Source organism: Vidua macroura, chromosome 3, assembly GCF_024509145.1.
Source record: "Vidua macroura isolate BioBank_ID:100142 chromosome 3, ASM2450914v1, whole genome shotgun sequence".
Classification (NCBI taxonomy): domain Eukaryota; kingdom Metazoa; phylum Chordata; class Aves; order Passeriformes; family Viduidae; genus Vidua; species Vidua macroura.
In genome coordinates, this window is record NC_071573.1 from 23,924,394 (window position 1) to 23,949,802 (window position 25,409).

The 25,409-nt window shown below is 34.8% G+C and overlaps 1 protein-coding gene across 3 annotated transcripts in view; it reads left to right on the forward strand.

The window, feature by feature from the left end:
* Positions 1-25,409, forward strand: part of GPATCH2 (G-patch domain containing 2) — a 120,527-nt gene that overhangs the window by 11,821 nt on the left and 83,297 nt on the right. For all 3 annotated transcript variants that reach the window (XR_008436482.1, XR_008436481.1, XM_053974349.1), the window contains exons 3-5: positions 2,634-2,695; positions 10,611-10,793; positions 11,910-11,989. Coding sequence is in view for 1 of the 3 variants with exons in the window: in XM_053974349.1 (XP_053830324.1) it covers positions 2,634-2,695; positions 10,611-10,793; positions 11,910-11,989 (325 nt within the window). In the remaining 2 variants the exon portion in view is untranslated. The remainder of the gene's footprint in view (positions 1-2,633; positions 2,696-10,610; positions 10,794-11,909; positions 11,990-25,409) is intronic.

Consider the following 25,409-nt stretch of genomic DNA (forward strand, 5'->3'; position numbering starts at 1 on the left):
GAGGCACCACCCACTGTGGCCAGGGGGAGAACAGGAGCTGGTCAGGTCCTGGGGACAGCACAAAGCTCCCACGTCTCATATACCAAGGCACCAGACAGCTCATTAGTCATAGGAACTGCAAATGACAAGTACTTCTTCTTTGTTTCCAGAAGTGTCGAAATAAGGATGCAAAAGCTTTTTGGATAGTTTAGCTGTTCCTTCCAAATTTTTGCTTGCACACACTATTTTATAGGACTAAAAGGAGTCTGCGGGTTTTTCCTTTTTCATGGAAGTCATACTGGGAGTGGAATTCTCATTACAAAGCAAAAAACTAGCAGTATACACTGCAAAATTATATTTAAACTAGAAATATATTCCATCATAGCATCTTTCATGTACTTAGCTATTAATGTATTAATTCCAGAGATTTTCAATTTATTCAGTGAAATGACTGCTATGTAGTAATTATCTCAGCTGTAATCCCTGCCCAGTGTGCCTGAGGAGAGTGAATGCTGTGGCTGCCATGGATATGCCAGTGTTAGTTTGAATTCTTATTTTTTTTCACAATTTTTCAATAATTTCAAGTGGGTATGTTTTCATGTCCTGACTAGTCCTTCAGTGAGAATTATTTCACAATTGAAATATTTTGTTTAAAAAAGGGAATCTTAGCTTTTTTTTGTTCTCAAAATTGGAGATTTTGGTTGGGAAAGTGGTTGAAATATCAGGATTGAAAGGATTTCTTGACTTTATTTTAAAACATGCAATTAAACAATAAATGCACAAGCAGAATCTATGAAGAAGGGATGTTGTTTCCTTTGAAATGGATGATGTGGAATTGTGCACAATGAAATCTACTGACAGTAAAGCCATCTGTGTTGTAATTAGTGACGATGGGATGCTTGCTAAAATGGAATTACTAGGACTTGCAATATTAGAAAGTTCAAGTCTTGGTGCCCCTCACAAAAGATGGTTCCATTCTCATTGCATGCACATCACCTTACTTCTGCTTAGGGCAGTTGTGCAAGTGCAAGTGTAATTCTATTATGTATATTATATATAAGATATAATGTAAATGTTGCTTATTCATCAAGAATTTGGGTAAGCCTAAGATACAGCGAAGATTGAGGCAACTGAATCTTCAAACACAGAGCTATGTGTGTGTATATATATATATATATATGTATGTATATGTGTGTATATATATATATATATATGCTTTAAAAAACCCAATCACTACTTTGTGTCACCTGCTACCATATTGTGTTTCAAATCCTGTTGGAATGCCTCCCAAAGGAAGATACTAAATAACATATATATGCTTATAATTAAATATGAATTAGATGAATTTTATATAGTTCATATATTCATATGAATTATTAATATATTCATATATTTTAAAAACCCAAGACTTGCTTTTGTGAGAAATTGGAATTTAAAAGGAAATAATTTCCTCAAGTGTACTAGTTATTTGATAGAAAAATAATTGGAAACAGTTGATTTCAAATATAGGACAGCATGCAAATTGTAATATGAATGAGTATACAAAGGTAAACAGACATAAAGTTCTTGTGAGTGGCTTGTATGGGCACATCAAGAGTAGCATGGTATTTATAAAATGTACTTGAATTTGTGTGCTGAAGTGTTTGGGGTTTTTTTTCAAATTGTCCTATATCTCAAAGTAAGTAAAATGCAATAAAAATTTTGGTGAGACCTCCTTAACATAGCTACTCTCTTGATAAAAAGTGAAATAAAGGATTTACAGAAAGGTCCTTTCATGTGAAACTCAATGAAGTGCTATCTGTGTTATTAAAAGACCAGTTTGATTTACTATTTAGAGACACGTGGATTATTGTATGTAACAACGTGCATACAGCAAAGAACTAAACATCTATTCGTGTCTTTGAATTTAGAGATGTGTGTGTCAATGTTGTATACTCACATTCTAGGGCCATGCTGGAAGTCATAAAAAAGTAAACTGTACCTTGTGTTTTTTTGTTGTTGTTGATGTTATGATCAACAACAATATGTTATATTGATGTATATATATGATGTTATATGTTATTAACATCAATAACAATATGTTATTTTCTTCAGGGTGACCTTTATTTTGATTTAATTTGCTACCTCTGTTATAAACTTTTTCTCTTCTCCCTGAGTAGTATGTCATGAAACCTTAAGCAGTATCTTTTCCAGAATATTTGCAAATTACGTTCAGAAAGGTAATTCGATTTTCAGACTCTTATATTTCATGTGCTGAAGGAAGGCTTAGGCTGCTTTTGATTGAGACTTTTCCTATTTTATTGAGCAGTGGTGTTCCAGGATCAAGCTGAATTGCACAGTATAAGAAGGGAGCAGTGAGCATTTGATGGAAGCAGATAATAAAATGCATCAATTGTGTCAGCACCTCGTTGCAGTCACATCTGGCTTAGTGTCAGGGTACCATTAGATTCCTATGGTTTTATGTACCAAAAATAATACGCTTTGTAGTTAATGGAACTGGGATATTTGCAGTTTGATTAAAAAAAATCATTCTATTTTTTCTCCGATCTCTGTTTGGCTTAAGTTCAATCTGAGCATAACCTTGTCTCCTTAAAATTTTACGACTGAAAGATCAATTGTTCTTTTGATCTGTTTCTCTCTTTCTCTTATTACAGTGAATCCAGCAGTCTGAGCAGCAGTGATGCTGGTTTGTTTACCAATGATGAGGGAAGACAAGGTATTGAAACAATCTTTCCCTTCTCCACCCCTCAAACCACATCAGTTGAAATTCTGTAAGCGTTACAAGTTATTTCATAGGTTAATTATTGTATTTCAGTTTCTATTGCTGTTTTACTGAGTGGAAGTATAGCTTGTTTTCTGGGGTTTTTTTTTTTTTTAATGTTATCAGAGGATGTCTTGGTTACATGACTTAGTCAAAAGCTATGTTGAGAAACAGCCTCTGTAAAATCATAAAGTTACTTAAAACTTGAGCATCTCCTAAAAATCATCTGTATTAATTGCTTAGTTCCTCCAGTTTTTCTGACAGGACTCTGACTGTAGTACTGCTTCTCATGCTATTCTTGAGATGGCTTTTTTCTTTCTTTTCCTCCAAACTGATAGGGTTTTTTTTATAGTTCTTTTTCATTCACTAGTTTGTTTGAAAAGTAATTTCAAAGTAATTTCAAGCAAGCTACTTTTTCTGCAGTCTAAGACTGAGATTCAAGCTGTTTAACATCTTCCCTCTGAAAAAAAATTCTTTAATCTGAAATGCAGTGAAGATTGAAACTTTTCTTTTAGTATGCATAAGTGAAAGGTTGGTGTTTTTATCAGCTTTATTCTTTATTGCAACACATTTACCTATATTATGCTATGATGGAGTAGGAACTTGCTATCTTTGACAGGATACAAAAATGAGACAAAAAATAGTCTCTCAAGCATTTAAGACTTGCTTTTCTGTTGGAAATTTTAAGTTAGTGGTAACAGAGGGTATTTTCTACACAGTTTGCCAAAGATTACTTGAGCGTGTGCAGGAAATCAAATCCTTACCTATTTCACAAAACTAAGTTAAAGGAACGTTTGGGTTTTTTTTTTTCTTCTTTTTAATTTCTAATTCCATCTAATTTTCTGGGGGTTGAGGTTATCTTCAGTAGGGAGAGGATTTTTCCTACTTAAAACAGAAGTGTTACCTTCCCTGTTCAGTGGTAACTTGTGCTACACAAACTGTACCTCCCAGCCTGAGTATCTGTTTTCAGTTGTGCTAACTCATGTTTTTTTAAGAGTTTAGATTCTCTTTGAAAATTTAGATTAGTTTAGATTGATTTATGTTCAGTGCTACAATTCATTAGGTCTTTAAGTATGAGTCAGACAGATTTGCTTTTACTTCCCTATTTGAATTTCTCTTCTGACTTGGAATTTTTAAAGCATTTGTTCTCTACATTTATACGTAAGATGACTTATCACACTTCCTAATTGCATATGTTTTTCCAGTACCCTTCTGATATGTTTCTATCAATATTTTTATCCTTAAATCCTGAACTGTATTGTTTAAATCTTGGAATAATATGAATGAAAACATAGTGCTTTCTGATTTTCTTACATATCTAGTGGGAAGAGAAAACAGGAGGGATCAGTGACCAACTGTGTTTTTTCAGTGGTGTGGTGTTACCTGTTTTAGTGTTGGTTCTTTAAAGTTGTAGTTCTTAGTTTTGTCTAATATTTGAATCTTGTTTCAGTTTTCAAGCAGAAAGCCTTAGACCTGAAAATTGTATTCTGAATCACAAATAAAAAGAAAAACAATAATTAAACCTGAAAAGGATATTGTCATGACAAAACATTGTTTTTTCCATCTCTCCTTTGAACTAATAATTTTGTGGGTATGATCAGAAGACTGTTAGCTTTACACTGGAACTCACATGCTTTTAAATCCGCATTATAGTTTTGGTTTTGTGAGACTTTTCCATGAAAGTACTATCAGAGATCCTACTTCAAAACCAAAATTGTTGATTTTCTAATAATGCTTATTCCCTCCGATAGTAAATACTAGTAATTTGTATTATCCTTAAGAAAGGTGAGGTTATTTTATCTTTGTGAATTAATTTGTACCTGAACTGAGACACATACAAAATTGACAAGAATGAAGGAAGGAGAAAGTCAATCTGATAGAAGCAAAGGAAAATCCTAGGTGTGATAAACAAAGCTGGAAGAGGACAGGATGAAAATGTATTAAGGGAAGAAATTGCTGGTTTTATTTTGTAGTTTTAAAGCTAGACTCTAATTCCTGTCTTACCAGTGTCCCTCCTCCAGGATCTAGATATAGATATCATCTATAAGTATCATATCCAGATACATATATCATGTATGTCTATAGCATCTATATCTATAGCATCTATATCTAATTTTTAACATCTCTATATATATATATATCTATGTTCAGAGCATCAGCATCTTGACCTCATTTGTAGTTCAAATTTTCTGCACTTCTGACTTCAGGTTTCTGCTAAGTCAAGTAGAGAACCAGAGATTGATTAATGTTGCCTGGTGAAATACTTGGTTTAAATGATGTGGCTGCCATCACTTAGAAGTTTAGGTAGCAAAGGAGAAGAGGTTCCTTTTCTTCCGGGCAACATTTGTTTGTTTTCTTTCTGAGATCAAGAACCACATCTCATTTATTGCAGACAAATAGTATTTATAAAACTTTAATTAATTCCCAAATTCATCCTTTGGGACACACATTCTAGACAGGAAAGTGACTAAAGCAGCAATTTCTTGGAGCATTTGACCAGTTAAATAAACAGTTGACTATTTAGTTATGAACTTTGGACTGCCTGATCTTGTGACTTTAATATTTTCCAAATTTTTTCAGAAAGGATATGGAAATAAATTTTGTTACAGTACCTAGTCTTCTGTGGACAAAATCTCAGAAGAGTTTCAATTTTTATAATTTGATTAAAGAAAACCAGATGTAGCTTTAATTGAGATAGTTCTAGATACATTTTAATTCTCATCAGTTGCTATGATAAGAGAAAATTGTTGAGACTTGAAAATCCTCTGATCAACTTCTAATATGTGCTATACCATCATTTTTTAAAACTTCTGTACTCTTTTCCTTTCTCTGTTCCATTCTTCTGGCTTTGTTTGATTTCTTTGACTCCCATGAAGTCCCCATCTGAGCCTAGCCTTGTTTGCCCTTTTTTTTCCAAGTTATCCAAGTGCTTACATTAGGTCATGTGAGAGGGCACAAGCAGCTCTCTTGCTGTGCTCTGTCCCACTGTGGTAATTCCTTCTGGCAGAAGTAATTGATGCTCAATTTTGGCAGGCCCAATGTGGCAAAATTTTTATTCTCTGAAACACTGCAAACCCTGAAGAGTTAGTCAGCAAAAGCTTAAAGACAATGGAAAATGTTTAGTGATGGTGCAGTGAGGGAAGAAGGTAGCTGCTGAACTATTAACAAACCTCAAGTGACTTTTTATGGGTTGTATTTTTTTCAGAGATTTTCAAGTTGGACATTTTATGGATAAGTTTTAATAGTTAGGAAGAAACCCAAAATACTGTGATTCTATTGAGCTTTTAAGTATGGAGGTAGAAGAGTCTGCCAACAAAGTAATTGAAAGACCTGAATAGCAGCTGAAGCTTACGTATGAGAAATCCTCATGACCTCCCTTTTTCTTCCTCTTTTTTCCTTTTGTTCCAGGCTGTGTTTTCTTGGCTGTTTTGCAATTATTAAAAACTTTAATGATAAGCAGTGTTACGCCTGGTGTAGGAAAATTTTACAAGAATTTTGAACCAAAAGGTCTAGTTTTACATTGCAGCATAAAATAACAACTCTGTGATGGGCCTAACTAGTAGGATCTCCTGCAGTTTCGAGACACTTCTCAGGTCAAAGACGCTTCACAAGTTAAGCTCTCAACACAATGTTAACAGAAGTATTGTTATTCAGACACTAGTGGATGATACCTTGTTTTGGGGGGAAGAAACAGTTAAATTGCAAGGATATTCTTTAATGAGCTTTATAGCTTGGGTATAACAAAGAAAACATACTGTGTGTTCCTGGTTCATCTAGACTTGTACACTTGGGGAAGTTCAAAGTTGACTTAAGACTTCTTAAATCATGGCATGCAGCACTTGAAATGTCCTTTAAGATCTAAGCAAGTAGGAAGGAATATTATGTTAATAGTGTTAAACAGTTAAAATTGGAGAAGGTCAGAGAATGTCAGAGTTCCACTGTGGATGTGGCTAAGTGTTTAAAGATAGCTGTTCATTATTTTACCATTAAACATATATTCATTACTGTGTCCTTTATGAAGATGACCCAGTACTGATTCAGTAGAAGAATTCTAGTGAGGAACTAATTTGGACCTTGTACAACACCTCAGTAGCTGCAGGTGACAGGATGTGTTTCTCCATATAGAAAAGAAATGGAGTGTGCAATGCAAAGTGAAATCACACCAGGTTTGAACTGTTGCGGCAAATAAGTTTATAGTCTTTGCAAAGGAAAAAGAAATAACATGAAGTTGTTGCATATGACCTGAGTATTTGAAATCCTAAATATTTATATAGTATGTCTTTTATATATACATATATCTTTTGTCGAGCTAGCTCTGTAAAGCACAAAGAGCAAGATGCAGTGTTCCTCTGTGAATGGGTAACTTCAACTTCTGCTTTCCTGAAACTCCTGGGATATGTTACAGTGAATATCCTGCTATCTCCATATGATTATTACAGCTTTTAACAGTGTTTTGTTTTTTTTTTTTACATAGAAAGAGGTACACTGGTCCTGGACATGACACTAAAATCCTGGGGTATTCGCAGACCCTGTGCTCTTGTTCTCTGTGTGTGGGTTGGTGGATAATGGAGCAGCACCGCATCACGTGGTGCTTGTAGGACACTGATGCCAAATTTTCACAGTAACCTCTCCAAGTATGTTGTGGTTGCTATAGGCAAGCACATGTACTAGCTGCTGTTGAGCCTGCTCTGGTCATTTTGTAATAAAACAGGAAGAGGGGTAAAACTCTCTTAGTTTGCGGTGGAAAGTTTGTTGTAAAACTGCACTGCTTTAGCTTAAGTAAGATTCAGGTGAAGCTTTTCTGAACATGAAACTGATGGTGATGCAGAAGGTGTCTTTGTCCGTAGAAAAACCACCAGAAGCTCAGATAAAATAATTTTCTAAACTTCTTAAAGAAGAAAGCAAAGAATTTAACATGGGAGCAGTAGTTAAATAAATATGTAGACATAATAATATAGAGTAAAATTTAGGGAAACAGTAATTGGAGCGAGGGGATGGCCTAAAAGTGACTAAAAAAAATGTCTTAAGCCAGAAACACGCCTGGAAATTTTAGGATTGAAGTTGACATTTCTGAGCCTTAAATTGACTTTATTGTACTGATCAGCGCAGTTATAATTGAATGTAAATTACTTTAAAGTAATTCTTTGAAACATTAACCTTACATATAAACAAGTTTGATGTATTTTAAAAATGTGTTTAGGAGGATTCATGGGCTCTATTTTTGGGGATCTGAAGATTTTTCTACCTTTCCTGTACCTTGGAAAAGTATCGTAATTAGCTGTTCTCCTGTGCTGAATCAGCATCCTAGGAGGAAAGGACAGTGTAGTGAGTCTTTGGAAGTCAAAAATGTTGCTTTGAGCTTTTAGTATTCCTAAGATCACATTTGCTATGAATACTGCGCTGCCTTTTGAGAGCTGCACATTAAAGTAGGATAAAATCCGAGTGTTTGGTTACCAAACTCTTGAGTGGAGACACCTCTGAGTTTTATTGCCTATATGTATGAGGTAGGGAATGAATTAAATGCAGTGGTCTTCCCTGGCTCTGAAAGTGGCATCCCTTCAAGGTGGAGCAACTGGTCAGCAAAATACCTGTGAGTGTTGTCACCTGGATAAGAATAGTAGTAATAGGCTTAGACTTGCCTCAAGGTGATAATGTGATTTAAAATATTCAGAGGATTCAGAGTTGTTTAATTTCACAGACAAGGAAGCTAAAAACCAAGTATATCTGGATCCTGCTGTCATGTGGAAAAAGACTAAGAGGTTCAGATCTGAAGTCTGCCTTTGGCTGTAAGCAACAGAAGTGCTTAGGGAAGTGTATAATAGCATAAAAATTAAGATATCTTAAGAGAAGATTGCTTGACATACTAATATTCCTGTTGCACAAAAACGAAAAGTAAGTTCTTTTTTTTTTTTCCAAGAACTGCTATTGGCTATGTAGTAAAGATCTCAGTTTTCTTCCATAGCTGCTCTTTGCCTTATTACACATTCCACCAAGCCAGTCTGAAATTGTAGCTTTCTTCCAAGACTGTGCTGCCTGCCTCTTACAGCTTCTGTCCCTGAGCTCATCATGAAACCCCCATTTCAGAATACTTGCTTACCTCTATGGATGAATTATGTGTGAGAAGACTACTTTTGAGCTCCTGATAATATTTCTTGTTAGTGAAGGTGTTTGGAGCTCTCATGACAAAATATAGAGACGAAGTTTAACAAGCATAAAAGTTTGGAAAGTGTTTCCAAACATAAAGGTTTGGAAAATCAAAACAAAGGATTTCGACGTTAGCTCTGAACCACAGACCAATCTAATTAAAAGGTGGTGTTCTCCTTCCACCACTACCAGTGTCCCTATTAAGTGTTCTTAGAGTTCCTCCACAAAACCCATACCTGGCTGTAACAAAATGAGGATGGAATTAATGGTGAATGCCTTTGTGAAATGTCATAGCTATAACTGAGGATTAGAGTGAATAGGAGAGCAGGCTGAAATACTTCAGGAATGCAAAGAAATTTAAATCTTTTTTTGACCTCTGTATCTCTTCTCACCTTTGTTCCCCTTCCTCCACCTAAAAGTTCCTGTTCTGTAGCCTCTGCTAATCTTGCTTGTAGTAGTGATCATTGAATGTGTAAGGATCCCATTTCACCTGCAAGTGACCAGTGAAGGGCTTTAATTATTCTATATTTTCTAGAAGTACTTGTCCTGATTGAATGTTTACAGACATTTCCACTTGTGCTTGATCTCAAATATTCTTTGCATTGCAACAGTTTATTTGGAGAAAATGTGTTGGATTTTATTTTTCACAAAATTTTGCCTTTGGTTTTCATCATTTGTGTTTCCCCACTCATTTCATTGGGTGTTAATGAAATTTTGCACAAATGCTTTTTTTATTCTTGAAATCTGTGTCTCACAAATCTTACATTTGTATCTTGCTTAATTTATTTCCAAATAAAAATGGAAATGTCAAACAAATAATTTATCTGCAGAAATAACGAAACATGGTTTGGATAGTTTGAAGTAGAATAAAATGTACAGTACATACCTAATCTAAGTTGTGGGTAGAGGAAAGGAAATTTCCCATGTCTTTTGAAGATATTTTCTGTTCTTCTGAAACTAGATGGTGTGTAGGAAAGAACATGTTTCAAAACAAACATAAAAATTTAGTTTTAGTTGCCAGTGTGGTTATGAGCTAATTTTAAGATCAGATTTTCAGTCTTGTATTTTAAGTCTTGTCTTATGTCTTAATTTAAATCCAGGTATTTAAATTCTACATAGATAAATATTGTCAGTAAAAATTACCAACTTTGTGTTCTAATGCAGTATAATTCTCAATCATGTGATACTGTCAGTTTTCATTTAAAATCAACTTTTTCAAAACTTATTTCTAAATGAACTTAATCAGATTAACTTCATTTAGTCACATCTGTTCATGATTGTTTTCCCTTTTTACTAGCCATACAAATCATGAAATTAAGCTAATTATATAACATTATCAGCTGCAAAGAACCAGTTTCAGTTTTATACCTTTTAATTCCCTGCAGGAGATTAAGGCTTGTTTTTTTGTTAATATGTAAAGTGCAGTAACTTAAATGGATTTCCCCACAGTTATTGCCAAAAGGATTAACTAGTTTATTATTGTTTTCACTATTGTAAATTGGTTTTAAAACATTACATTTTATGATGTTTCATTGATGGCAATGTTTGTCATGCTGTTGAGAAACATTTTCCAAATAAAACTGCTATATAGGAGTAATTGTTATACAGCAATAAAGCAAAAGAAATAATAATCCTGTCAGAGTATTTATTGATGGTATCATCTGATTTTTATCTTCTCTGCTCCTCCCTCTTTTTTTGACGGTTTGGGGACCCTGCCCTCACACAGGTGATGATGAGCAGAGTGATTGGTTTCATGAAAACGAATCAGGTGGAGCATGTGGAATTACAGGGGTCATTCCATGGTGGGAACAAGAAGACTCCACAGAACTGGAAAGAGAATTGCCTGACCCAGTCTTTGAAAGTATCTTAACTGGTACTTTTCCTCTTATGTCCCGCTCAGGGAGAAGAGGTAAGTAGCAATCAAGCAAATGCAAGCTGTAGAATACCTTGGGTACAGTAGAAAGATATCTGTGGATAACATGAAATATGTAAAATGTGGACAAGGTCTTGGAGTTACCTGTTTATTTCCTTGAACTTCTAATTTTTTAAGATATCATTAGAGAGAAATAACTCAGAGTCAATTATTAGAAAAGTTAGAAGGTGGAAAATTGCTCATTTTAGTGGCCTACTCTTTTAATTTGTCTCAATGTTTGCATTGAGAATTTTTCAACATTATTTGAAATTAAACTTGATGTTCCATTTTGCTCCTGGCTTCTGCTGTAATGTATAGAATTCTATAGAAGTTCATTAATTTTAAAGGCTGGAGAGACTAATGTGACCATCTGCTTTGCTTTATGGTCAGGCCATGCTGTTTGTACAGAAGAGAAAAGGGTTCCTCCAGAGCACGGATTGAGATTGTAATTTAGAAAATACCCTTTTTCTTTATTTCTAAAATACTTCCAACCACTGTGGATCCAGTGTAACCAATGCTAAGCTCTACCAGTGTTGGATTGCATTTACAGCTAGAAACCCACTCTAGTCCACAGATTGAAGTTGTCAGACCTCAGCTTGCTGCCAAAGAATTGTGTTGTACCTTCCTCTGCCACAAGGATCTTCTTTCCCATTCAAATACAAAATCCAAGCAGTGGTCAAATCCCTTTTAAACTACTTTGCACGCTGAATGTATTGAATCATTCTGTGAGGATTATTCTCTAGATGCTTGGATTGCTTTGGAGGACTTGGTCTCTGCAGATTGGCCAGATTTACTGTTTCCTAGTGGTTAGGAAGTTGTAAGTGATGCAAAAATCACTTTTCTGCTGTAGTTCAGTATGTTCTGCTTGTGCTACCAACTGTCCATAGATCCAGGATGGCAGTAAGAATAGCTGCAGAAATGTCAATTTTCATGACAATTTATTCTTTCTCTTACTTTTATCATTCTGTGCTCTGTGTTCCCACCAGTAAAATGTTTGCCAATAAGATGGTTTTGTTTAACAGATTTTGTATTGATAGATTAGTGTGTAATGGTGAATTTTATTTCTTCTATGGTAGAGAAAATATTCTTAAATAAACTTGTACTTTTTTGTAGGTTTCCAGAGTAGATGTAGTCATCTTCATGGAATGCCAGCAAGAAACATAAAAAAAGCTTCAGGAAACCAGAATGCACTGGTAGGTGTTTTCATTTTTGTAAGCTCATGTGCACTGTTCTGAGAGGTTTTTAGAAAAGTATGTTCCTCTTATGCTTGTTCCCTGACATTATGGATGGGTAATAGCACTGGAAGACTTGGTGCCACTGCTCCCTGGGTGTATGTTTACTCTTTTTAAATATTTTGACATCCCACTGCAGAAGAAAGTCTGATACTGTTTCTCAGTACTTGTTTTGAACTAAGCAAAGGAAAAAGTTTCCAGTGCAGGTGGGTGTGTATAAGTTACTGTTTTCAGTATATATTTTATGTCTATATGAAAACTTGTTTCACTTTTATGATGAAAATCAAATCAATTTCTTTTCTGATAATTAAAAAACTTCCAGGACGCATTGTGGTACAATTCAGGTCATTTTTTATCCCAAAAAACTGCTTTGAAAAATATATACCTGGGTTTTTTTTTTTTGGTTTTTTTTTTTGTTTTTTTTGGGGGGGGGGGTGTTTGTTTTTTTTGTTTTGTTTTGGGGGTTTTTTTGTTTTGTTTGTTTGTTTTGTTTATTCCTGTGTGTTCAGGCAAAAAGGGTATATACAAAAAAAAAATAAAGCAGGTTATCTATGTGCCTGCCATAGAGATCATGAATTTTTTTGGACTGAGCCTGTTCTAAAGCTGGAACTGCAAAGGGAATGTTTAGGGTTTTTCATTACCTACAACCCTAGGAGCAATGTTTATTATAAGTAGAGGAAAAAATTCACCTGTCTTTGCATTTTTGTGCAATCTAATACTTGGATTTTCCTGCAGCTTTTGTCTAAAATAAGTTTCTAATAACAGTTTTTTGAATTTTTCTTTGGAGAAGGGCATGATGAGAAGAGAAATTTGACTTTTTAAATTTAAATGCTAAACTTTATTAATTATAGCCCAGTCTATTTCTTTCTCATAAGAAAAATGTTTGGAAGAGGAAGAGGATGTGGGAGATCCTTTATCAGGTGTAATAAGCATAGGCCAGGACAATAAGTACTGCAACACAGATATTCTTTATTATTTGACAGCATTAAATATTGTCAGATTTAAGTTGCTTAAACTACATAAGTTGCTTCTGAGAAATGTAAGAGTTATTGTATGTGGAGAGAATAGAAAGGAACTGCTAGAAATTTAATTTGTTTTGAAGAGGCAGGGGTCTTGTAATTGAAGTTCCTGTCCAATAATTGCCATTTGGAGCTGAAAAAGATGCTTTAAAACGTTGTCCTGTGATCTCTGCTGTTAGTGGTCGTGAATTAGATGAATGCTATCTAGTTCTTGGTTTCCTATCTACCTATTTTTATTTTTGGTTCAGTGCTTGCTTGAGCATATCTGGGATTTGTAGCCCATTTTCTAAGCTTATTGCAATTTCACTCTGGTATTTTATAGGAGCTATTATAACTGATAGGTTAGCTTCATGGTACTGATGATACATGGCTTAACTACCCTAAAACCTTCCTTTTCATCTAAATTGTAAAAAGGTGATTAAATTTCAATTGATGAAGATATACTGTGAATGCATGTATATAATAAAAATTCCTAATGTTTATTTTCTGCTACGCTTTCTGGATTGTCTTTAGGAGCCCATTTTGTCTTCCAGTCATGATATCCCATATATAATGATGGTATTGTAGTTCCCTTTATAAGAAAAATCCAGGCCAAGCTACTGAAGACTGATAATTCAGTTACCTCCAGTTATTAAATATATGATTTGCATGATGTTGTGGAAGAAGGTTGGCATGTCAATGTAGCTTCTGAGTCACTATTTAGGCAGGAATCAAAAATATAAGGGATGTGCTGTTAGCTCTGCAGATGCAGTTTTCTGACCTCCTTAATGACTATTTATGTTTGTGGGCACATCTGCTGCATCTGTCTTTGCAAATACAAACCAGAGCTCATATGCTTCCTTTTGTCAGTGATTGTTTCTTAAAGAAAATCTTTCTTTAGATACTTAAATCCTATGGAAAAAAAGGGAATACCTGTGACATCTGATAGCACAGAGCAAGAAGCAATTACTGCTATTAGATGGTAACAGTGAAGAAGAGCAAGAATGCTTTAAGAAAGATTAATATCCTGAGGAAAGAACACTGCAGACTCAAGTTATTGAACAGAATTGTGGTGTCAATGAATTTCTTCTAGCAGCAAGGAGTCTGATGTCTGTAGCACTGTTTTTACACAGACCTGAAAGGGAGACAGTGTTAAAAAAAAAAAAAAAAGATACACTACCTGAAAGATACACATTATATCTTCTGTTCAGTCTAAGGATTTGTAATTTGTATCCAAGGAATGTGAGAATGCTGTTGGCCTTTTGCATACAGTCGAGGCTTAAGCTTTTTTGAAAAGCTTGGTTGAAGGCTCACAATTATAGCAGCCAGCAAAGCCTGGGTAAGATCACAGGTTTGGGGAAGGCAGAGTGAAGAGCTATGATAATGCCTTTATATACCCCTGTCCTCTCTCAGAAAGTGTTTAATGCCCACCTGTTTGGGTGTTTTCTTGTAAAGAAATAATAGTAAAGAACTATGATAATGCCTCGATATACCCTCATCCAATCTCAGAAAGTGCTTAATGCCCAACTGTTTGGGTGGTTTTTTGTAAGAGGAATGACAGGCTAGGAGTGTGACTGTTGCTTGCTGTGGACCAAGGAAACTGCCTGCTCACGTCATGTTCACAGCACAGTGGGAGCTGAGGATCAGAGGAAGAATACTGCTCTTTATGGACCAGGCGGTAAACTTGAATTTGAGGTAGCCACAGCTGGCACTTAGATTCTCTCCAGAAGCTCTTCCTGTGTTTCACGGATGAGTTGCTTAATTTGAGCAAACTCATGGGTCTTTCTTTAATCAAGTGTACTGCCTTTAAGTCAAAACACTTTTTTAATAATCACACAATGCTGGACAAGAAAGAGAGAAGTAAAAACCTAGCATGCACATACTTTAAAAATCCTTACCTACTCAAATGTGCAGGTTGAATGAGTTATACAGCACATGACAACTGAAAAAGCTGAGCAAGAATATGGAAATAAACAAGAAAATATTCAATACAAGTGGCTTACAGCCTTTCAGTTGTCCAGTTCATTTAAGATAGCCACGTTTTTAATGGAGTCTGTAATTAAGTAGTTTGTCATGTATGTATTTTGGGTTACAACTATAATGGTGGCTTTTCATGTCTTCATTGCTTTGTTTTGTGACAGCATCAATTACAACTATATATGAAAAGAAATAGAAAAGCATATGGTTTCTCTAATACTGTGCCAAGTTGATAGTAGTAGCTTTGCAGTTAAAATGATGAAAATTATACATTTGCTTTTATATTTAATGTACCCTTTTAATAAGGTGTATATTGCATCAAATCTTATTGTGGTTGAGTTGAATTGGTTGAATTCTGAAGTTACATGTGACCTGATCAAGTAATCCCAAGCCTCACATTGCTTTATGTTACAAAAAGGCAGAAGTCCTGCAATTTAGAGGTAGTGTTCCATGAATGAAACACTGATTTCTTAGAAGGAATGCTTTTTCCTTCTGTTCTTTGTGTGTTTATATACTTGGCACTCATCTAGTGAGATATAGTTTATATACATATCGCTTTTCTAATAGTGTATCTGTGTTCTTTCTAGCAAATGGCTTGTGAAGCTTTTGTATTTCATAGAATAAAATGTGAAATCTAACACATTAGATGTGTTGGAAGTGTAAAGGTTTATTTCTATGATGTAGAATACTAAATTATCTCTTCACCTAAAATGATTAAGGTTGTCATTTTTTTCTCAGATGGATTCCTGGGGAGAGCATAAAATCCTTTTTAAAGAAAATAAGAGTTAATTATAGATAGCGAAAACATAACATGACTCTTTTCTCGTTTTCTTCAAAATGTTTTGCCCAGCTTAGTATTCAACTGAAAATTTTGACTTTTGTTCACAGCTCCTCCATACAAATAAGTGGAAATAGTTTTAATAAGTTTTAAGAATGAGTGCTGCTGTTTTAGCTATTTCTTGTGTGGTTCTAGGTACAGTTTCTTCTCTGAGACAGAGAGAAACATTGCAGGGTTTTGTTTAGGAACTCTTCTGTGTCACCTCTTCCTCCCTGTATTCCCTGTCTGGGCTGGAAGCTGGTAAGTGATTTCTCTGAACTAAAGTGCAAAAAACATGACCAATAAAAAAAGATGCTTTCTTTTGACTCTGCCAATTTTTCCATCCATCACCTTTGTGTCGTGGGGTTTGGTTTCATTACATTAAAGACAGCTTATATTAAGTCTTGCGCTCCTGGATTGATTTATTTTTTTGCACAGCTGTGCTACTGAGCTTGACTATACACAGTTGTAATTATTCAAAATGTGTTTAAAGGATGAAAGCTACATTTCCAGGACCCATTATCTGAAGGTGTCTGGGTATTTCTGTCAAATCCTGTGACTGTTTTTCAAAAGTTCAAAGATAAGAGCTTTTCTCAAAAAAGTTATTGACAGATTAACAGTCTATTGACATTAGGAGAAAAGATTCATTGAGCACTCGTGCTGTTTTAAACATCTTTCAAAATGTAAAATCAAATCAAACATTTCTGCTTCTAAGTTCTTTCTAACTGAAGAAACAGCCAGGTGTTTTCAGAAGCTTTTTTCTTGTCAAAATATTTTGGAAATAAAGTGAAATGTTACTGGGTAAGAAAACTTGCTATAGATCCAAGGAATATTTCCTTAAACAATAATTTGGGCACTGTTTTTACAGTATTGGTCAGAAGCCTCTTTGTGGATACTCTGCAACTTTTGGAAGAACACTGCTTCTCAAGTTGAAGTGTATTTGGTGGTGTGGAGGATATGTTTACATTGGATGAGTGGTATACGGTCAGATAAAACAATGAAGTATCAGTGAGGTGCATGAAAGAATTTATCTTTGGTGTATTAATTATTTTCTTCAGTTAATGATTTTCTGTCATTTGGAGCAATAGTCTCTATATCAGATTCTGTGGAAATGTGATGGTATTAGATTATAACAAAACTAAACTCTTCTTGAATTTCACACTTTGATTCATTCATGAGGAGGAACATTAGGCCTCTGAGGGTAACATTTTGAAACCTTATGCTGCTAAAACTGCAAATGAATTTACCTTTAAACGAGTAGGTAGGTAGGGTTTTTTGTTTTGTAATGGTTTTATTAAAATTTCCTGTCATCAGAAATACTCTCAGCTACTGAAAGCATTTCTCAGTATGTTTTTCCTTTTTTTGTTTGTAATTATCTTAAATGGATATTCATTTATGCCAAATGTAGTGAATGTCGTGCTCTTTTAATCCTCTCTTTAACTCAATACCTTAGTTTTGCTACATAGAAGGATAAAACTTCCTTAAGGAGAGGGTGATTTCCTGCACCTACGTGTGTCCTGCAGATATGTTTTTTTCAGGCAGAAAAAATCAGGTTGTTAGGAGAGGAGATGCTGCTGTGATGTCAGTGTAAGCTCCACCTTCAATTCTTCCAGTGTTCAGTAGCTATTAGCAAAAATACTACAGTTTTCCTGAGGAATGAGTCATGTGGCACACTTCTAGCTTAGTCATGTTGAAATAGCTTTATTTTGTGAGAAAACAATAGTTTGACATCTAGCAGAAGGTGTCCCTTCCCATGGCAGCAGGGCTGAACTAGATGATCTTTCCCTTCCAACCCAAACCTATGAACCAAAGGGGAAAAAAGCTTCAGTCAAATTTCAAAACCTCATCATAAACAATGTAGGTTTCAAAATGAAATGTAAATATTGTGGATAATGTTGAGGTATCTGTGATGTTTTTAACTTCATCTATACATTTTTGGAGGAGCTACTCACTGTTCTTACACCTTGTAATCCTCACCACATAGCAAGAGCTTCTTTTTTCCACAAATTAATTTTCCAATGCATTTTTGCTAAAGCTTTCACTTACACCAGTGCAAGCCTAATGTAACTTCCATCTGCTATGGGAAGCACCTGATGGAGGACTAAAGCTGCTTAGTGACTTTCATAATGGCTTAGTGTACTTCCTTATTGAAAGGATCCTAATTACACCTGTATCATTTTTCATGGTAGGTCAGTTCTCAAAGTGCTTCTCATCACTAATAGCACCAGCAGTGGTATCCATATGTAAGGCACAGTTGGTTTGTATGTGATTGTTCAAGGCAGAGCACTGTAATTAATAGGTCAGGTTTGTCAGTGTTGATGTCATTGTTATGAAGGGCTGTGATTTCTACCGATCACTTATGAGATCTGCGCTTAAATGAAGTCTGCCTCACAAACTGTTTGCATTAAGTGACAGTGATTTTTGTGTCACCTGAAATTGTCTAATGAAAATCTTCAATTATCCTGGTGTCATCAAATCAGTAAAGAAGCACAAATGATACCACAGCATTTGTCTCACTTGAAGCTGCAGTTCATTAGCCAGAAAAGAGATACTGTTTTTTCATTTGTTCTTCTGTACCACTTACCTTGTAAGTTAGAGTGTAGAGTCTTGAATTGTGTCCTGCCTTGATTCTTACAAAATCTGTGACTATCAAGAAAAGAAAAAAAAAATATTTAGATGCACCAGCTAATTAATAGCTTGTTGAGATAACAATTGTACTTTATCAAAAAATGTAAGTATCTTTTATGTATAACCACGAAAAGAGACAACTCTGTGTCACAAAGCTCACAATGTTTTTTTCTTGGTATAGTTGACCTGCAGTGGCAATCAAAGCTTACCCTTAAACTGTCAAAGATTAACTTCTGTCTAGCTGAAGTGAATGTGGTGACTTATTCTCTTCTTGGACTCTCAAGTATAGTGTCAAAACCAGCATCCCACTTCAGCAAAGCAGTTGCCCTCCAGCATTAGTCTCAGAAATGCCAAATGTGCTGCTTAGTTTTTTAGATGCGTTCTGTGGTTTATTCATGGTGACAAGTGCTATGAACTGTTAGGCTAAGCAGTATTTCTTGTAATTCACCTCAACCCAACCACTCCAATGATTGTCATCTACAATTTCTCTTAAGTTTATTTTTAAGGAGGACAAATAGCATTATGATATCCCTTTCATTCTTCAGTTAGTGTCTGTCTTGAAAACACATTTAATACAGTTTTACAGCAGTCTTTACAGATAATAATGTTTTTTAAAACCTTTGACCTCAAAATACGAAGCAACATGATTATTCCTCTTGTTTTCTGCCGCTTTAAAAGAAATCCTACTTTCTGGTGTGTGGCTGCATGAAATGTTTCTTCTCTAGACATTTGGAATTTGCTTATATTGACTTCCCAAGTGCCTATGGGTTCTTTGATGTTTTATGGTTTTGTGCAATTCTAATGGAAAAAATAAATCCTTTAAATGTAATTGCACTTAATATTTTTTCTGCAAGAATTTCACTGTTGTATCTCTTTTAGAAACTTCTTAATGCCTCAAGAGCAGCATTTTGAACAATTAATGGTAGAACAGCATCTTGTATCCAGAGTTGGATTTCCTTGTGTTGTGCTTGAGGGGGAGTTGGTCCTTTAATGCTGAGAATAGGTCGTAAAACACGTGTAATAGGCAAGGAACACCTGCACAGGTACTGTGGTTTACCTGATAAGCAACATCTCATTTATGTTGTAATAACATCATAAACGTGAAGTAAATAATGAAAATCATGCCAGGGATTTCAGCTAACACATTGTTTATTATTTTTTAACCAGAAACAAGTACAGTTCCTAAACACTTGGAAGTTTCTTGCTAATTCAACCCATAGTAACTCATTCACGTGAATAGGTTTTTCCATCAGAGCTGCTGATAGATGGAACAACTTGAAAATAATTTCTTTTGTTGCCTTTCATATGGTGGTCATCTGCAATGAATACAGCCACTTTAGATGTCCAGAGGTAAGCAGAGTATTTCCATCAGATATCTAGATTAAGCATATTAAGTGACCACCTAGATTTGACCTAAGATAAGCAGTTTATATTCAGATGCACTCATTTCTTTTGTTCACTGGTTCTGTTAGAATTAGTTTATGTAATACATATTCCAAAAATCTTGTGTGAAGTGATGGATAGCATTAGCAGCTTATCTTTCTAGTCATTACTATGAGGCAATGATGAGAGTATTTTAATGTTGTTTGATTTTTAACAAAAGCCAAAATGCAAACCCCAATTTAAAATTTTGGGGGGGGGGGGGGGGTGGGATGGAGAGGAGGTTGTATGTTCAGTTTGAGTTCATATGACTTGTACCCAGAGTAAGAAGTACTGCAAAAATAGTGAATTAAACTGGATCTGTAGTATTCTCTCCAGCAATTCATCATGGCAGTGCATATATCAAATTACTTCAAAATCCAGGACAAAAAATAAAGTAGGAAACATACATGATGTGTTGTTTTGAAGTTGAGTCGACCAAGAAAATTACTTAGCTTCTTTTCTGATGTGAGAGGTTATACAGGAATGGAAGGGTCCTCCTCTGCCATTCTCTTTGATTGCTCTGACTTCAGTTAGATGTAACGACAGTGTTCTATAACATGTTAAACACAACCAGAAAGGAGTGGAGCAAACCACAGTTGTTGTACCGACCTTACTTCTGACTCAGCTGGAAAAGTCACATGCTTGCTACTGTTTGGTTTTGATAGAAAATCAAATGTGCATATTGAAAGCATAGTTTTGAGAAGGCAAAAATTACTCAAAACTTCTCAGGGATTGCCTCTTCCGACAGTTACCTCATGGTATTTACAGCAAGGAAGCACATGACTGAATGCAGAACCTTTTCTTTATCAAAATGTAGACTAAGGTCTGTTGCAAGTGAACACTTAATAAAACATGTTTATCCAGCATCAGAGACAGCAGTGCTAACTTTAAATAAAATGGTGGTAAGCAATCCTAGAATGGAAAGGTCATTCCCTAAAGATAATCAGTACTTTAAAAAAGCTGTGAGTTGTGAGTCACAGAAATACTCAAAGCTCCTAAGTTTCATGGGCTCTTGATGTTCTGGGAAAGCCCTACATAAAACATTGGCATGATGTTTTCAAAAGCATAATAATTATTAGTTTTTATATTCTTAAACCATTTGTCTAGTTGCCGATTTACATAGAGTGTCTAAGAATAAAGAGTTCAAGAAGAAAAGGTTTATTAACATTAGCACTTGCAGCTGGAGTGGTTCAAGAGTGTATTAGTCCTTGCCTGTTAATTACTGTCCCTTCAGCTGCAACATAGCAGGTGCTTTTTTAGCTTCTTTTTGAAGTGAAGTGCAAATGCTTGTAACTGATCAAGTGAACACTTCCAGTCCAACAGTTTTGATAACAGCGCAAAATCTGTTCCACTCAGACCCTTGCAATTAGACTCAGCACTCTTCTACTTTCTCCTGATCTGATTTTTGCTGTGGATAGTTTTTCTCACTACTAGCTTTGGATGGGTGATTTGACAGGTGGTTTTAAACACCTGCATTCACAAGTAGGAGACTAACTTTCTCATTCTTTTATTTCTCATCTTTGACTTAGCATTCCTTCAGATCTTGGTTTTAAAGGTCAAGGTAAAAACTTCTCAGTTCAGAGAACTGAAAGTTATTTATTTAGGGAGTCATCTTTCCTTACTATTAGCTGATGGGCTAACTCTGTTTCAGCTGTCTTGCTTTAGATGTGTATTTCTGTAAACACTCGTGTAGTTCACTTTAAAGAGCTTTTTAGAGGAAATGTGCCCCATTTTCCCTTTGCCCTGACCTGTTTGCTTTGGACAAGGCTTCTAAAAGCCTTATTTTACAAAGACCTAAACAGATACATGCAGTATGTTCACAGTAGGTTGCATTTTTATTCCCTGAAGAATATGGTCAAACTGGAGAAAACCCTTTTTCCTGTTTTCTGTCACACTGTTATGCTATGGAAAAGAAAGCATTGTGCATATCACAATTGAGAGTTTGTTGCCATACTGCACCTCTTATTTGTGTTTTTTTAAAAACCTGGAATCTACATGTTGGTGTGGGTATAAGGCAATTTAAGACTATTTGCACTACCTAAAAGAATTCTAAGAATATTGCTTCTGAAAAGTTATTCTAAACTCACTTTTCCATGCAGCAAAATATAGCATTGAAGCAAAATGTAGGCAGTGACTGCATAAAAAAGAAGAGGAGGAGGGTGTGCATAAATAGAAGCTACCATTTCAGTGTTAAGTTGGGCATAACTATTATAAAATATATTGTTATGCCTTGTTCAGGAGAACATTTAACTTTATTTTTTCTGATTGAGAGTAAGTATAAGATATTATGTGACTATCAAGTTTAAAAACTCTAAAGGTTTTATTAAAGTTTTCTTTGTACTTAAAGCAGTATCATTATAAAATTAGTTCCCCCATATCAGTGATGCAGATGCATATTTTCTTTAGTATTTAATGTGGGGTATTTTTTGTTTCAGGAAAGCAACTTCATTTATATAGGACATTTTACTGGATCTTATATTAAATATTACTAGAATGTGGAAAGTATTTTTAAAATATTTGGGGGTTGATGGATTGGTTCTCTTCAAATGGAAACAAAACACTAAATATTTCTAATCCTGCATTATTTACCGCATGGGTGGTTAAATACTACTTTAAGCCCCATAAAATTAAAAGGGAGAAATCTGCCAACTGTAGCAGGAATTGGATTTAGGAAGAGTGGTACAGAGCCAAAATATTGCTACAGAATTAAATGTCAAAAATCTTCTTTAATAGTAGATATATAGTTCACAGTGTCTGGTTATGATTAATACATTTAATCTAAATCACTGAATGTTGCTCTCTCCTTTTCCATAAAATACAATAGGACACAAATCAGTTTTACTGTAGGTGGATAACAATTGGAAAATAATGCATCTTCCCGCCCAATAAATTGTCAGTTATACCTTTTACCTAAAATCGATTCATCTTTCCAAAATTTATTACGATTTCTAATAATAAATCTTTTCAAATGTTTATTCATTTGCTTTTTGATACATTTGTGCCACTTTTGCTATGGTCTAATGTTTTTTCTTTTGATTCATTGTAAATTAGAAAATCTATTTTGAGTCAATTTTCTAGTTAAGGAGTTAAAATCTATAACCCAACCATTTTTTTCATAGTCTCCTTTGCACATTTTAATACCCTTGAACTTAGATCCAATCCAGTAAATTCTGATCAGAAGGTGATTAAAAGACTTTTCACTGCAACTTCTTGACTGAGGGCCAGATTTGTAAAACAAGTACTTATGAGATTGTTAGCTGGGTTTTTCCTGCACGTATCTCTGAGTCAAAGAAGAAGATTGAAACAATTATAGCAGATGAACAGATACATCCGTAGGTTTTGGTCAAAGGTTTTTAATATGGGCAATCAGAATTGCCCTTGTGAGTGAGAAGCCAAAGATGGTGTGATAGAAGCCTCCTTTTCTTGTACCTTTATGGCAGCAATACAATGGCAATAGTGGTGATTGCTAAAGCGTACTCTGTGCCCCATTATTTGGGGTGTCTGTAATTATCCAGTGCTAACCTCTTTAAGTGTGGTCACCTGCCATGTAATGTTCTTAGAAGTAACACTTTTTTTAAGAACATATTTTAAAAGAAATTTCTCTAATGTTTGGCATTCTAATCTGCATTGTGAAATTGTGTTCACTGTTCAGCAGTTTTCTGCTCTGTATATAATAAAATGTTTCAGAGGGGGATAGTTTTATTTTTTTACAAATCTCCCAAAAAGCATATTTCCTGTTATGATCCAGTTAAAAAATGTGATCTTAATCAGATTTCTGACAAGAATTACTTATGAGAAGGTTAATTCAGTATGTAGCTATCTCAAATTTCATAAAGGCATAAATATGTTCTGTTTATAATAGAAATGTGAACATTAGCAGAATAGAGCAAGAAGGCTAGAAAATGTTTGAAACATAACTGAAAGAAAATTACAGTCATAATTTGAACTTGATCTACAGTATCACTTTTTGGCAAATTTGTGTAGCTGAAATCATCTTGGGCTTTAAAGTGATTGATTTCAAACTTAAAAAAATAATTTGTGTGGATGGATTGGAATTCATTAATTTTACTAATTACACAGTGAAGAAAACAGATGTTTTCTTAGGCAAAGATCAGGCTTTAATTACAGGTCTTACCTGCTTATCTAAAAATAGTGCCAATACGTTCATGTCTCTCTCTCAAAGTTAATTTCTTATTTTTATATGGAAGTATGATTTTTTTGCCCATTTTAAGCCTTACTCTAATTATGTACAAATACAAATGTAATACTTAGAGCACTTATTGAGGGATGCATATGTCATAATCATGTATTAACATTATTCAAGGGTATGTTGGGTGAAAAATGCCTCTTTAAATTGTCAAAATCAGAACCATCTAGTGCTACTCCATTTCTAATTGTAATAATGTGTTACAAAAAGAGTCAAAAACATTTGCAACAGAGAAGAGTTTCCAGCAGTGATATGAATCTGTGTGACCTCCCCTTAGGACTTTTTATTCTGAGCTATGTACTGGGTAGGACTACAGACTACAAGAGAAAGGCAGAGAAAGCTGCCATAGAATTAGATAAACAACTTAACAGAGGGTTTGTGTATGCTTGTTTTGTGCTTTAGCCAATCACTATAAATGTTGTCTGTTTTAATTGCTTTAAATGTGTATTTGTCACTGCCTTGGGGAAGTGGAAATTACTTAACTAGTGCTAATAATTGGCAAGATCCAGAAAGACATGGTCTTTGAAAGGAACATTTGCAACTGAAGGTGCATGATCTATTACAATAATTCTTTTTGTGCAACATTTTTCTGTGGTTGGAAGAAGCACATGAGCAAACAAGCATCAGTAAGTGTAACTGGTACAATGAATATTTAATGGTGTAAACTGATGCAAGGCTGTAAATTAACTCTGATATTGTAACAATTGTAAAATTAGAATCGTGATCATTTTAACTTTGTGTAAACTCTTTCAAGCTTCAAAATGTGATTTTCTCAGAACTATATTCATACTGTCATTTCTCAGGGTTTATAGTTGTCAGGATGCTTTAGTTATTTCAGAAAGTGCATATGTTGCATGGAAGAGAATTCTCATGTCTTTTCAGAAGGAATGTTTTTTCTTCTGAATTAGAACAGTGAGCACAACTTCTAAAAAAAAAAAAAGTATTGAGATGTGTGTACTGTAAAGTAACACAAAATAACAAAACACAAGCAAGTATCAATAATAACCCATTAGTAGCAAACTCCAGTGGTTGTCCAGATGTTCCATGACAATCTTCTCTTCCTTTTAGATGTTATGGGGTGGGGAAAGGTACTTTCTAAAAAGCAGTCTGCTTGGGTGTTCTTTCAAGATTTTGGTCAGGGGGATTATTTTTGGGGTTTTTTTATTCTTCTTCTGTGGAGAGAGGTTTGTACCTTGCTTGTTTCAGGGGAATTACTACTGGAGGTGGTATGATCAGAGCTCTTCAGCAGTCTTAGAGGGCAGCAGGCCCAAAATCTGTCATGAGCATTGAAAATTTCATTATGACTATCTGTGTCTAGTTGTAGTGCTGTAT